The sequence below is a fragment of the Xenopus laevis genome, chromosome 1S (assembly GCF_017654675.1).
Source record: "Xenopus laevis strain J_2021 chromosome 1S, Xenopus_laevis_v10.1, whole genome shotgun sequence".
Taxonomy (NCBI): Eukaryota; Metazoa; Chordata; class Amphibia; order Anura; family Pipidae; genus Xenopus; species Xenopus laevis.
Window position 1 is genome coordinate 12,370,542 of NC_054372.1, and position 13,208 is coordinate 12,383,749.

Below are 13,208 nucleotides of genomic sequence, written 5' to 3' on the forward strand. Positions count from 1 at the left end.
ATTAAATGACACATTAAGCTCCCCATTGACACTGACCTGCTTAAGTTGTTCCTTGAGTCTCTCTTCTGTGACCCCGAGTGCTCTCATTCCTCTGGCACGACATGCTGCTTGCAGTTCTGTTACCGTCAGGGAATCCAGCCCTTCCTCAGCTATGAGCTAAGTCACACAAATACAACACAGGTAAGTGACAGCAGTATATCAAGCCATACGTAAGTTATACAGGATGAAAATAAAACTCTCCAATGGTTTAGCTAGTACATGGTGGGACACGCAATAGTGAAAACATCTTATAGCAAAAACCCTATAGGTGCCCAAGAAACATGATAAAGTACACTAATAAAAATGTGGCTTTTGTTTGCTCTTAGAGTTGCAAGGACATATGTTGGCACACCGAGCTTTTTCTCAAACTGTAAAGAAGATCCAAAAAGTTACTTTAAAAAACTGAACCAAACTTTGAATAAATCACTATTAATTTGCTTTTGAGATATAGATATATATATATATATATATATATATATTTATTATATATATATATATATATATTTATTATATATATATATATATATATATATATATATATATATATATATATATATATATATATATATATATATATATATATATATATATATATTATATTATATATATATTATATAGTAGTCTTGGAATAAATATATAGTAATGTCTTGGAATAAAAAGAAAATAAATAATATATAATATTATATTATATATATATAATATAATAAATAATGGATGTAAAAGACAAAAGAGCTTAGAACAGCACTCTCATCAATTTTATATTCACTTGTTTTAAAGGTTTACTTACCCTTTAAAGGATAAGTAAACCTTTAAACAAGTGAATGTAAAATTAATGAGAGTGCTATTCTAAGCACTTTTGCAATGCACATTCATTATTTATTTTGTTTTTATTCCAAGACATTAGGGGATACATGTACTGTTAATATGAATGAATTTAGTTACAACAGCGCCACCTGCTGGTCAGTTTCCCTCCAGTCTGACCACCAAGTTGACAAAGAAGTTTTTCGGGGGACCAGAAAAAAATGGTGTAAAATCCAGGAAAATGTGAAATCTGGGAAATGTATTATGCATAATATATAGGTGGGACCACAAAACAACGATGTAAAATGAGGGAAAACTTAAAATCAGGAGATGTAAAATTGAGGTTCTACTTGGAATTAAAAGAAAATAAATAATGAATGTAAATTAGAAAAGTGCTTAGAATAGCACTCTTGTCAAGTTTACATTAATTTATTTTAAAGGTTTACTTATCCTTTAATGAAACTCAGGGATTCTGCTCAGCAGGGACAAAGACAACAAATGTACCAACTAAATGTATCAATTTAGAACAGTTAAGAGCAGAGACACGCTCAGATTCGGGGAGGTTAGTCGCCCAACGACAAAACTCCTCTTCTTCGGGGCAACTAATCACCCCGAACTGCCTTTACGCCAGCGATTTACTTTCTAGTCAGCGGGAAGGCAGTTCGAGGAGATCAGTTGCCCCGAAGAAGGGGCGATTAGTCGCAGGGCGCTTAAGAGCAGATACACACATGGAAATACAGGGAGATTTAGTCACCCAGCAATGAATCGCCTCTTCTTCGGGGCGACTAATCTCCCTGAACTGCCTTCCCGCCAACTAGAATGCAAATCGCCAGCGGGATGGCACTTGGAGCGCGTTGTTTTCCGAAGTCGCCCAAAGATTCCTTGTGAGGCAACTTCAGGTGACTTCGGAAAACAAAGCGCTCAGAGTGCCATCCCACTGGCGATTTATCTCCCCGAATCTCCAAGCGTGTCTCTGCCCTAAAGAGTCGGCGATCCCCCCCCCCCACACCCAGAGCTGCTTTAGAAGGTGAAAAAATGTAACTTTACACTTCAATTTTAGAAAAACAGTCACAAATAGAAAATAGAAAGTAATTGGAAAAAATGTCTCTTTCTGGTGAACTGTCTGAAACCAACTAAACTGGAAAAAGTGTTTGTAGGTGAACAACCCCTTTAAACACCATAAAACTAATGATACAAAAGTGCCGCTCCAAGAAAGAGATATTCTGTTTCAATAGAAAGTACATTCAAAAACAAACTTTTTTTTTTTTAATTTAAGTACAATGTAAAGTTGTATAAAATTTTCTTTTATTGTATTTTTTTCTTGGGTAGAGTTGCCCTTTAAAACAGGAAAATATAAAAAGCTCATATTCATACAATGTAATAACAGCAAATCCCATTTGCTGCATTAAAAGGGGGCTTTACTTATACAGAATGTATGCTGCAACTATTTGGCCTGCAAACACTGTTGGGGGAAAATAAAACAAAGCGTTATCTATTTACTTTGTCGTCCGCTTTAACGGATCTCAGTTTCATGGTGAGCTGAAAGCGAAGGAAGTTGTTGGTTCCGATTGACTGCAGTTCCAGGAGTTTACAGAGAGCCACTAGTTGTGGTCTGGTCAGATTATCCAGGGTCAGTTCATCCTCAAACAGCTTGGAGAAGCGGACAATCTCCTCATTGCTGGGCCTTTCTCCGGTGCTCCGGATCTGAAACAAACACAAGATTTTGTTCAAGTAGATCAGGAACCTGATCCCTTATGTCTATGACACTTGTTTCTAGGGATGCACTGAATCCAGGGTTTGGTTAGGGATTCGGATTCGGCAGAATCCTTCTGCCCAGCTGAACCAACTACGAATCCTAATTTGCATATGCAAATTCGGATTTGGTTCGGCTGAATCCAAAATATAGGTTTTGGTGCATCCCTAGGTATTTCCCATTTCTATGAAAACTACGAACACTATGGGGCACATTTACTTAGCTCGAGTGAAGGATTAGAATAAAAAATACTTCGAATTTTGAAGTATTTTTTTGGCTACTTCGACCATTGAATTGGCTACTTCGACCTTCGAATCAAACGATTTGAACTAAAAATCGTTAGACTATTCGATAGTCGAAGTACTGTCTCTTTAAAAAAACTTCGACCACATACTTCGCCACCTAAAACCTACCGAGCACCAATGTTAGCCTATGGGGAAGGTCCCCATAGGCATTCTAGCCAATTTGGGATCGATAGAAAGTCGTTCCATCGATGGATTAAAATCCTTCGACACGTTCCATTCGAAGGATTTAATCGTTCGAACAATTTTTTTCCGATCGTAGGAATTGTGCTAAATCCTTCGACTTCGAATATTGAAGTCGAAGGATTTAACTTCGAGGGTCAAATATCGAGGGTTAATTAACCCTCGATATTCGACCAATAGTAAATGTGCCCCTATGAGCCCACTAAATCCTATATAATTGGGGGCAATGTATATTAGTTATTTCGGAGTAAATTACATCTTCATTATACCTGTTGATTGTAACAAATGACCCAAAATTGGAGAACATTGATCTCATACAAAGTATTTTTTTAATTTCAGTCAGCAGAGAAGTACAATAAATTGCTCCTCCTATTATAACCCACTTGTTTAATAAAAATAATCCAAATTTTATATACTAAACTTATTGCACGAGGCTAAAGTTTCAGCTTGTCAATAGCAGCAATGATCCAGGACTTCAAACTTGTCACAGGGGGTCACCATCTTGGAAAGTGTCTGTGACACTCACATGCTCAGTGGGCTCTGATTGGCTGTTGAGAAGCTAAGCTTAGGGAAATTGACAATATGTCTAGCCCCATGTCAGATTTCAAAATTGAATATAAAAAAATCTGCTTGTTCTTTTGAGAAATGGATTTCAGTGCAGAATTCTGCTGGAGCAGCACTATTAACTGATGTGTTTTGAAAAAAACAGTTGGTATCCCTTTAAGATATCAACTACTATTTTGATTATATTCATGTATATTGGTGTACTGCTACTATTTCCAATGGGAAAAGGCTAAAAAACAAAGTAACGTCAGCCACCATCAAGATGAATAATGAAAAACTAGTCGTAATAGCTTATCAACAAGGCCGCACCCACATATTTTCTCCTGCCTGTGAATGACCTTTAGTATTGTGAACAACAGACCTCACATAAGGCACATTTGCTTGTTACAGCCCATCATCATTAGGCTTTAATCTCCTGATAATGGCATTTCGTTGACAAGAGTAGGAAAGGGTTTTCTTATGAAAAAAAGAAGCATAAACACATCAACTTCTATGGGCAGATTTATCAAAGGTCGAAATTCATGTGAATTTTTCTTTACTCTAAAAAATTTCGAATGTACAACTTGAATAGAAGGTTATTTCTGAAAAATGTGAACGTCTAAAATTTGATGGAATGGGAACGATCCGAAAATTCGTTTTCGTATTCCCACGGTAGTTATGCCACTGCTTATTGCGCCATACATTGCCCCCTGCAAGTCCTCAGCCGCCCACAGTATAACATTTAGCCACAAAAAAGAAAAGCTTTTTATAAATGTATAATTTCTGTTACATGGAGGAGTCATTCAATAAGGGCCCATGCAATACACTCTCCACTCTGAACTGAACTGATTTACCTTTTGGAAAAAAGTTGAAAACTCAGCGGCGACGTCCCCTTTGGCAGCTTTATTCCTCAGTGCAATTTCCTCTATTGTATCCTGCAAGAATTTGGCCAGTTCCAGCTTAACTCGGAGCTCCTTCTTCAATCTCTCCTCCTAGGGGCACAGAAAAGTAGTGTTAATTATGAAAAGCAGTATAAAATGGAATAAGATAGTTTGCAGATAAAAATATCAACGTTTGAAAGAGCATTTAATAGATATAAAGCCAATACAAGATGATGGCTAGAATTGCTATACTGTATATACTTAAAGGGGAACAATCGTGAAAATGGAAATTAAATATAAGCTTCATCTCACTGAAATAAGACACTTTCTAAATACAATAAATTTTAAATTCTGTACTGTTTAAGAAATAATCAAGTTAGCTTGTGGAGAGTGAGAAAACGGTCACTCTTTGTGCTGAGGTCTGGGTCAGAGAGTGCGCACCTAGGTTACAGGGGAAACAATCAAGAAAAAGAAAATGTAATATAAGCTTCAGCATACTGAAATAAGAAACTTTCTAAATACAATCAATTAAAAATTCTGTACATTTTCTGAAATAATCAAGTTTATTTTCACTATTCCTCTCTCAGCATCTGTTTCTCTTCATTCTCTCTTCATGCAGCAGTTGGGTGTCAGATATTCATTGACAGTTAGATCCAATATATCTTATAGGGGGGCTCCTTTTGACTAGAAGATGTATTAGAGCTCACTCTAAAATCACCAGACATCATGTCTCTCTACATGCAGGATTTGTGCAAAAGGCAGTTATTTTGTTAGATTTTGTTTGTACTGGAATCAGTTATTTGACTGAGCTCTAATTCATCTGCTAGGAAAGGAGCCCCCCCCCTCTAAGATAAATTGGATCTAATGTTCAATGAATATCTGACACCCAACTGCTGCATGAAGACAGAATGAAGAGAGAGGGATAGTGAATATAAACTTGATTATTTCAGAAACAATGCAGAATATTTAATTGATTGTATATAGAAAGTTTCTTATTTTATTATGATGAAGGTTATATTAAATTTTCTTTTTGCAATAGTTCCACTTTAAGGGTGCAACCCCCCCCTAAAGGAAGTATTAGGCCTGTCAATCAAAAACGGACTCCACCTACTGCAGAATGAAAAGAGACAGGTTGCGTAGAGTAAAAGCTTGCACTCACAGGTCTTAAAGAAAATAAAGGTGTTGTAACAGAAATGCTGGGAAATTGGTCGAAGGGGTATATGTATCATCCAGATTTCTGTCACTGTTTTTAAGCAACCAGGTAAATGTTCATTTTTTCACGGGTCTGTGGCTAGCTGTAATAGCCGGGGAAAAGGACCCAGTTTACGAGAGTGTTGAGTGTTGGGCGGGATCCGATTCCAGATGGACAGTCCGGGTTTGCCCAACACCTGAGAGAGGAATAGTTGTTCTCTCTCCTTAAGTAGGGAAGGGATCCTGGGGAAAAGAGCAGGCAGTGCAGGCCTGTGAGAGAGACATATTCATGCGAGTATGTGCTGTGCCACAAATACTGGTTTCTGTTAGGTGCTGGATGTTAGATCCTCACCTAGTTAGTTAGGAGCTAATTGTTTAGATAGTGACGGACAGGCAAGGTTTTATTTTCATTTTTGTTTATTTTGATTCATGTCTTCCTGCCAACCAGACAAATAAAACTGGTTGCAGCCAGTTGCACATTACCAGCCAGTTTTGTGTGGACTCCAATACTGCTGTGCACCCGTCTACCCCCAGGAGACGACGACCCTGTGACCTCAAACGGCTACGTACAATGTTTATTAGAAAAAGAAGAACCTGTGAGTGCAAGCTTTTACTTTTCTCTACATCTATAATTTTGGGCTTGTTGCACCCAGGCAACCTTTACTATTAGACGAGTTGTGCCGGTTACCAGATCGATATATACACACACACATATTTATGATAATATAATTTTCTTATTATTGCAATAGATCCACTTTAACTTATGGTATCAGACCAGAGGTTTTTATTATTATAACAGTTATTTATAGAGAACCAATATATTCCCTAGAACGTTACAGATATTATACATCACTCACAGCAGTCCCTGCCCAATGTCCCTATTAGTGATGTGCGGGTCGGGATTTACCCAACTCGCCATGCCTCCACCAGCACCCGACTTCCGGTTTCCTTTTATAGACCCGTGCCGCCCCACCGATGATGTCACAAAAGGGGTAGGGCACGCATCTATAAAAGTTAAACCAGAAGTCGGAAGCTGGCATTTGTAAGGTTGCAGGCTGGGAGTGCAGCCAGAATAGCTCAACCCACACACGCCCACGACCCAGAAAGAGGGGTACAAGGTCGGCCCGAATCCGCCCGATCAGCGGGAAAACCTGCAGGGCCCGCGGGTATTGGGCCAGCCCGCACATCACTAGTCCCTATCTCTCTCTCAACAACACAGACAGAGGGAAATCATAGAATCTCTTTGCAATGCTCAAGCAGAAGGGCTACCTACTTAGCCACCATACTGCCAAAATCAGCCCTATTATGTAAATGAAGCCAATCTTTTGTATGTCGGTGGCACTGCACATGCTCAGTGTGCTCTGGGCTGCAGTTGAGAAACTGAGCTTAGGGGGTTACAGTGAGGTTACATACAGCATAGAAGCTATTGAGGCAGAATTATATATAAAGTGGGTCCCTAAGCTCAGTAAGTGACAGCAGCACAGAGTATGTGCAAAAATCTTTACTGGACATGGTTCTTTGTCACACATGGGACTTCTCTCCTGCAAGCAACAAAGTACCTGAAAGGACCTGCCCTTCTGGATCCAATGCGGCTATCCCAGGTAATCGAGCAAAAATGCATTCTTGTGCCACAATTTTGTGCGATTATCCAGGATTGCTGTGAGTAAAGTGTACTATTTTAATAACAATAATACAATAATAATACATATGAATATATGCCATGTACATCAACCTTTAGAAAGCAGCAATGTTTCAACTCCTTCACAAAATTCATAAAAGTTCCAATGAACTGCATTGTAGCTCCTTTTTTTTCATCCCCCCCCCTTTTTTTTTTTTATACATCGGAGTATGGTTCAACTGGTCCGGTTACCTTTTTGGAGAATGTTTCAAAGGTTGAAGGCAGCATATTCGGGAACAGCTTCAATGCAACTGGAAGCAGGAACTCCATGAAGGGCACGATAACAAAGACGAGGAACGGAACAAGCCGAAAAAGGTCAGCGCATATCCTCAGGAACTATAGGAAAGAAAATGTACTATCAATCACAGTTGTTACTGGGGGGGGCTGATCAAAGGGGAACTTGAACCAACAACTAACGTGATCAAGAGACACACTGTACGCTCAAAACAGCATGTCAGTCGTAAATTCATTGAATAAAAAGATTTTTTTAGGAGTATTTTTTGCATGTTACAATCCCTGTAATGCAAGACGCCTTAGGACTTATAAACACTGTCCCAATTCAAAGACAGGGATGGGATCCATTATCCATAAAGCTCCAAATTACGGAAAAGCCGTCTCTCATAGACTCCATTATAATCAAATAGTTCAGATTTTAAATAGTGATTTCCTTTTTCTGTGTAATAATAAAACAGTAGCTTGTACTTGATCCCAACTAAAATATAATTAATCCTTATTGGAAGCAAAACCAGCCTATTGGGTTTATTTAAAGGGGAACTATCGCGGAAATTTAATATAAGCTTCAGCATACTCACAAAAAACTTTTTAAATACAATCAATTAAAAATTCTGAAATAATGAAGTTTATATTCACTATTCCTCTCTCAGAATCTGTTTCTTCTTCATTCATCTGGTAGGAAAGGAGCCTCCCTATAAGATATATTAGATCTAACTGTCAATGAATATCTGACACCCAACTGCTGCATGAAGAGAGAATGAAGAGAAACAGATGCTGAGAGAAGAATAGTGAAGATAAACTTGATTATTCCAGAAACAATGCAGAATATTTAAGTGATTGTACAGGTATGGGATCTGTTATCCAGAATGCTCGTCTGTGGGAGACTGGCTTTCCGTAACTCAGAGCTTTCTGGATAAGGGGTTTCTGGATAACGGATCCCATACCTGCATTTAGAACGTTTCTTATTTCAGTATGAGGAAGCTTATATTAAATTTTCTTTTTTGCAATATTCGTCTTTAATGTTTACATGATGTTCTAGTAGAAAGAAGATCCAAATTATGGAAAGATCCATTGTCCAGAGAACCCTAGTTCCTGAGCATTCTGGATAACAGCTCCCATAGGACAGATTGGGGTTGTAATGATTTATTTTTCTGCTGGCTGGGATGAAGCTTTCATATTGTCTAATTCACAAGTCACCGTGTCCAGAACAGTTCCAGGCAGAAAAACTGAAGTCTTGTCTTTTAATTATTTACTGTAAATATATAGCAAGATAGCAGTCAGTTGCATTATTGTGATAGCTGTCACAAGTAGCAGTGATAAGATTGTGTGTGTGCCATGGCCTGGCAACTCCATAGGGGGAATTCACCAAAGCGACCGTAAATACACAGTTCTTAATAAATTGTAAAAATGTCAAAAGCATGACATATATATATATATATATATATATATATATATATATATATATATATATATATATATATATATATATATATATATATATATATATATATATATATATATATATATGGTAACTTATAGTTTAAAGACTTGTCATAATGGTGCCAAATTTTAAAAAAAAGTGTCATATACATGTTAAAGCCAACCTGGTTAAAATTAGACTAAATGAACATAAAAGTGTCATCAGAAATTCTAAAACGGAAACTAAAACAGAGGATATAAAAGAGTAAAGGCCCCCATACACGGGCCGATAAAACCTGCTGACAGACCGAGTCGGCAGCTTATTGGCCCGTGTGTGGGGCCATCCAACGGGCTTTCCCAATCAATATCTGCCCGAAAGTCAGGCAGATCTCGATCGGGAGGGTTAAAAATCCTGTCGGATAGCGGCCGCATCTATGAGTGTATGCGGTCCTGCCATCCGACCACCTGTATCAGATCCATTATGATCCGATCGTTCGGCCTTACTTTAAAACACTTATTTTTTGGTGTTACTGTTCCTTTAAATCGCCTTTAGGGGGCAGATTTATCAAGGGTCGAATTTCGAGTTCATGGGAGTTATTTAAAACTCCCATGAAATTGAATTTTTGGAACTTGGGTGAATAGGATCGACCCACAAACTCGAATCGAATTTTCTCCAAAAAAAATACTCAAATGTCAGGAAGGCTGCAAACAACTCCAAAAATTGGTCCCAGGATGTCCTCCATAGGCTAAAACAACATTCGGCAGGTTTAAGGTGGCAAATAGTCAAATTCTTAAAGGGCCAGTGTATGATAAAATCGAATTTGAATTCTAAAAAAAAAAATCAAATTGAATTTGAGTTTTGGCCATAAAAAAAACCTCAAAAATTAAAATTTTTACTTTGAACCTTGATAAATCTGCCCATAAATGTTATGGTAGCACTTTTGATTGAATCCTGATGAAGGGAGGGTTAAAAAAAAACAAAAAAAAAAACTCTGAAACGTTGATGCTCAGGTGGTTACAACAAAAGGGGTAAGCTCCCCACCTGAAACAAATATGGTGTTTGTGCAACTCTCGTCCAATACTCTTCTTGTGTTTGACTGACGTGTGCCGACCGTCTAGGGAGAACTGCAGCACCAGGCAGGAGAGTCATAGAAAAGGTGAGGCGGTGCGGTATAGTTCAGTATGGGACAACTATGTATAAGCTCATGTCTGCTAATGTTTGTTATTGCTACTTGTGCCCTTGGCTTTAGGAAGGGGTCTGAGTACCCTGAAAGTCGCCCTATGTGCTATGGTATGGTATTTGGCCTTGTTCAGCAAGATTTGGATTCGGCCGAATCCTTCTGCCTGGCCGAACCAAATCCTATTTTGCATATGCAAATTAGGGGCGGGAGGGAAATCTCGTGACTTTTTGTCACAAAACATGGAAGTTTGCATACGTAAATTAGGATTCGGATTGGTATTCGGCAGAATCTTTTGCGAAGGATTCAGCCGAATCCAAGATAGTGGATTCGGTGCATGCCTAGTTCAAATATACTAGAATCTTTGAATTTATAACTTTAAGTGCTGTGTCAGTTTTTTGACTATACAGGTATGGGATCCGTTATCCGGATACCCATTATCCAGAATGCTCCAAATTACAAAAAAGGCCATCTTCCATAGACTCCATTATAATCAAATCTAAATTTATAAAAATGATTTCCCTTTTCTCTAATAATAAAACAATACCTTGTACTTGATCCCAACTAAGAAACAATTAATCCTTATTGGAAGCAAAACCAGCCTATTGGGTTTATTTAATGTTTACTTGATTTTATAGTAGACTTAAGTTATGAAGATCCAAATTACGGAAATATTCGTTATCCGGAAAACTCCAGGTCCCGAGCACATACGCATGTCTGCGCTCGTGTGTGATCGCTTCCAGATAAACTACATTAACTAAGCAGATGAAAGTAGTTAATGTAGTAAAGTAGTTTCCAACCATCAGTGACGTTTTGTGTAAGAGGCTTTATCTGCTCTGTAGGAGATACTAATAAGATCATTAGATCACAATGAAATCTAGGTATAAATATAGTACCAGCAGCTGTCTGGGACTTCTGGTCATTAGAAAAGAAAGGAAAGCCCTGTCTGCTAAGGCTTGTTAATGAGATACTAATGGGGACAGTACTGTACAGTATCCGGCCACATAATGTCTCTACAAATACACTGGGGAACAGCAGCTCAACAGTAGACTTTGCCCAACAAGTGTGACAAGTTAATATTGCTGTGATTTACATTTACTTTCATGAGTCAGCTCCTTTCCTGCAGGTTTTTTTTCTCAAACCTGTTACAGTTAGAAGCTGTCTCTTAAAGGAACAGTTCAGTATAAAAATAAAAACTGGGTAAACAGATAGGCTGTGCAAAATAAAAAATGTTTCTAATATAGTTAGTGTATAAAGGCTGAAGTGACTGGATGTGTAACATAATAGCCAGAACACTACTTCCTGCTTTGCAGCTCTCTTGGTTTCCACTGATTGGTTACCAGGCAGTAACCAATCAGTGACTTGAGGAGGGGGGGGCATGTGGGACATAACTGTTGCTTTTGAATCTGAGCTGAATGCTGAGGATCAATTGCAAACTCACTGAACAGTTATGTCCCATGTGGCCTCCCTTCCAGTCACTGACTAACTCAGAGTTAGAGAGCTGAAAAGCAGGAAGTAGTGTTCTGGCTATTATGTTACACATCCAGTCACTCCAGCCTTTATACATTACATTTTTGCCTAACTAACAATATTAGATCATTTTTTTATTTTACACAGTTTTTATTTTCACACTGAACTGTTCCTTTAATGTCCTCTTAATTATGTACTGAACATATAGTTTACCTTAAAGGAGAAGCAAACCCAAAAGTTAAAAAAAAAAAACCCTACCCCCCTACCCTACATAGACCCCCCTCCCTCCTCCCCCCAGCCTAAGTGTTACCCTGGGCAAATATGGTTTCAGATGGATTATTCTTATGGTCCATAAATCAGATAAATTCAGATGATATTATGCAGCGTGTGCGAGTCTTGTTCTACTACAATACTAAGTGCCTCAGGTCACGTGATTAAGTTTTTTTGCTAATTCCAACTTTAAAGTTGTAATTAGCAAAAAAACGTAATTACATGACCTGAGGCACTGCATATAGCAGCAGAACAAGACGCATGCTTCACAAGATCATCTGCATTTATCTGATTTACGGACCATAAGAATAATCCATCGAGTACACGCTAAATTTAAAAATTTGGATTATTTGCATAAAATGGAGTCTATGGGACAGGCTAATTCAGAGCTTTCTGGACAATGGGTTTGCGGATAATAGATCCCATACCTGTATAATCATTTTATTTTGCATAAATGATCATTAACCTTGACATATTGCCGCCACAGGATGCAGGTGCCTTAGCAGCCAATTTAAAAAATGAGCCCCCATCTCTTACCCACATTTTCCACTGATTTTTATAGGAGACAACTTCTAGTTCAATTTTCGCAAAAAAAAAAAAAAGAAAAAAGATTCATTCTGGCATATTACAAAAAGCAATGTATTCGTACCTGCCGCCTCTCTCTGCGTGACATGGCATGCCCATTGAGAATCTGGCTGAGCATTCTCGCTGCTATTTTAGTATCTATCCACAAGAGTCGGAAGCCATGATAATAGTGTTTTACTTCATCTATGACCTTTTGTCCCAGAGATTTCTTTACAGTTTCCACTTCGCTGATGGGGCTGTATACGGGGCCTCCTTCTTCCAGCTTTTTATTTTTGTCCTTTAATGACTTCAGTGACTTTTCTACCACAGAATCGTCTAAAAGTGGTCGCGACAAGTGCAAGTTGCGGACGGATAGGTCCCATGGTCCTGTTTTAAGTGCCGTCCATGAAGTTGCAGAACTGGGGGACTTATAGTAGCGTCTTTCAGATGTGTCAGTCCATAGAAGTCCATTGTCCCCTCTCCTTGAGGCAACATAAACTGGATGGGCAGCAGTGCAACTTCTAAAACAAGCAGTTCTAATGGGAAAAAAGAAGAATGAGCGTAATAGTCAGCAGGAAACTAATCAGCAGGGGCTGCTGCATCAAATCAATCTCAATAATTTCTTAATTAATAGGGTTCTGATATAGAGTTACTTTATTAAAATGCCAACACCAACCTTTCTCAAAGTGAAAAAATGCAATA

At 38.3% G+C, this 13,208-nt stretch overlaps 1 protein-coding gene across 2 annotated transcripts in view; it reads right to left on the reverse strand.

The window, feature by feature from the left end:
• The window catches only part of letm1.S (leucine zipper-EF-hand containing transmembrane protein 1 S homeolog), a 41,278-nt gene that overhangs the window by 15,513 nt on the left and 12,557 nt on the right, over window positions 1–13,208 (reverse strand). For both annotated transcript variants that reach the window (XM_018243005.2, XM_018243004.2), the window contains exons 3-7: window positions 12,592–13,042; window positions 7,564–7,707; window positions 4,476–4,613; window positions 2,341–2,544; window positions 37–156 (exon numbers count right to left, since the gene is read on the reverse strand). In XM_018243005.2, coding sequence (XP_018098494.1) covers window positions 37–156; window positions 2,341–2,544; window positions 4,476–4,613; window positions 7,564–7,707; window positions 12,592–13,042 — 1,057 coding nt within the window. The remainder of the gene's footprint in view (window positions 1–36; window positions 157–2,340; window positions 2,545–4,475; window positions 4,614–7,563; window positions 7,708–12,591; window positions 13,043–13,208) is intronic.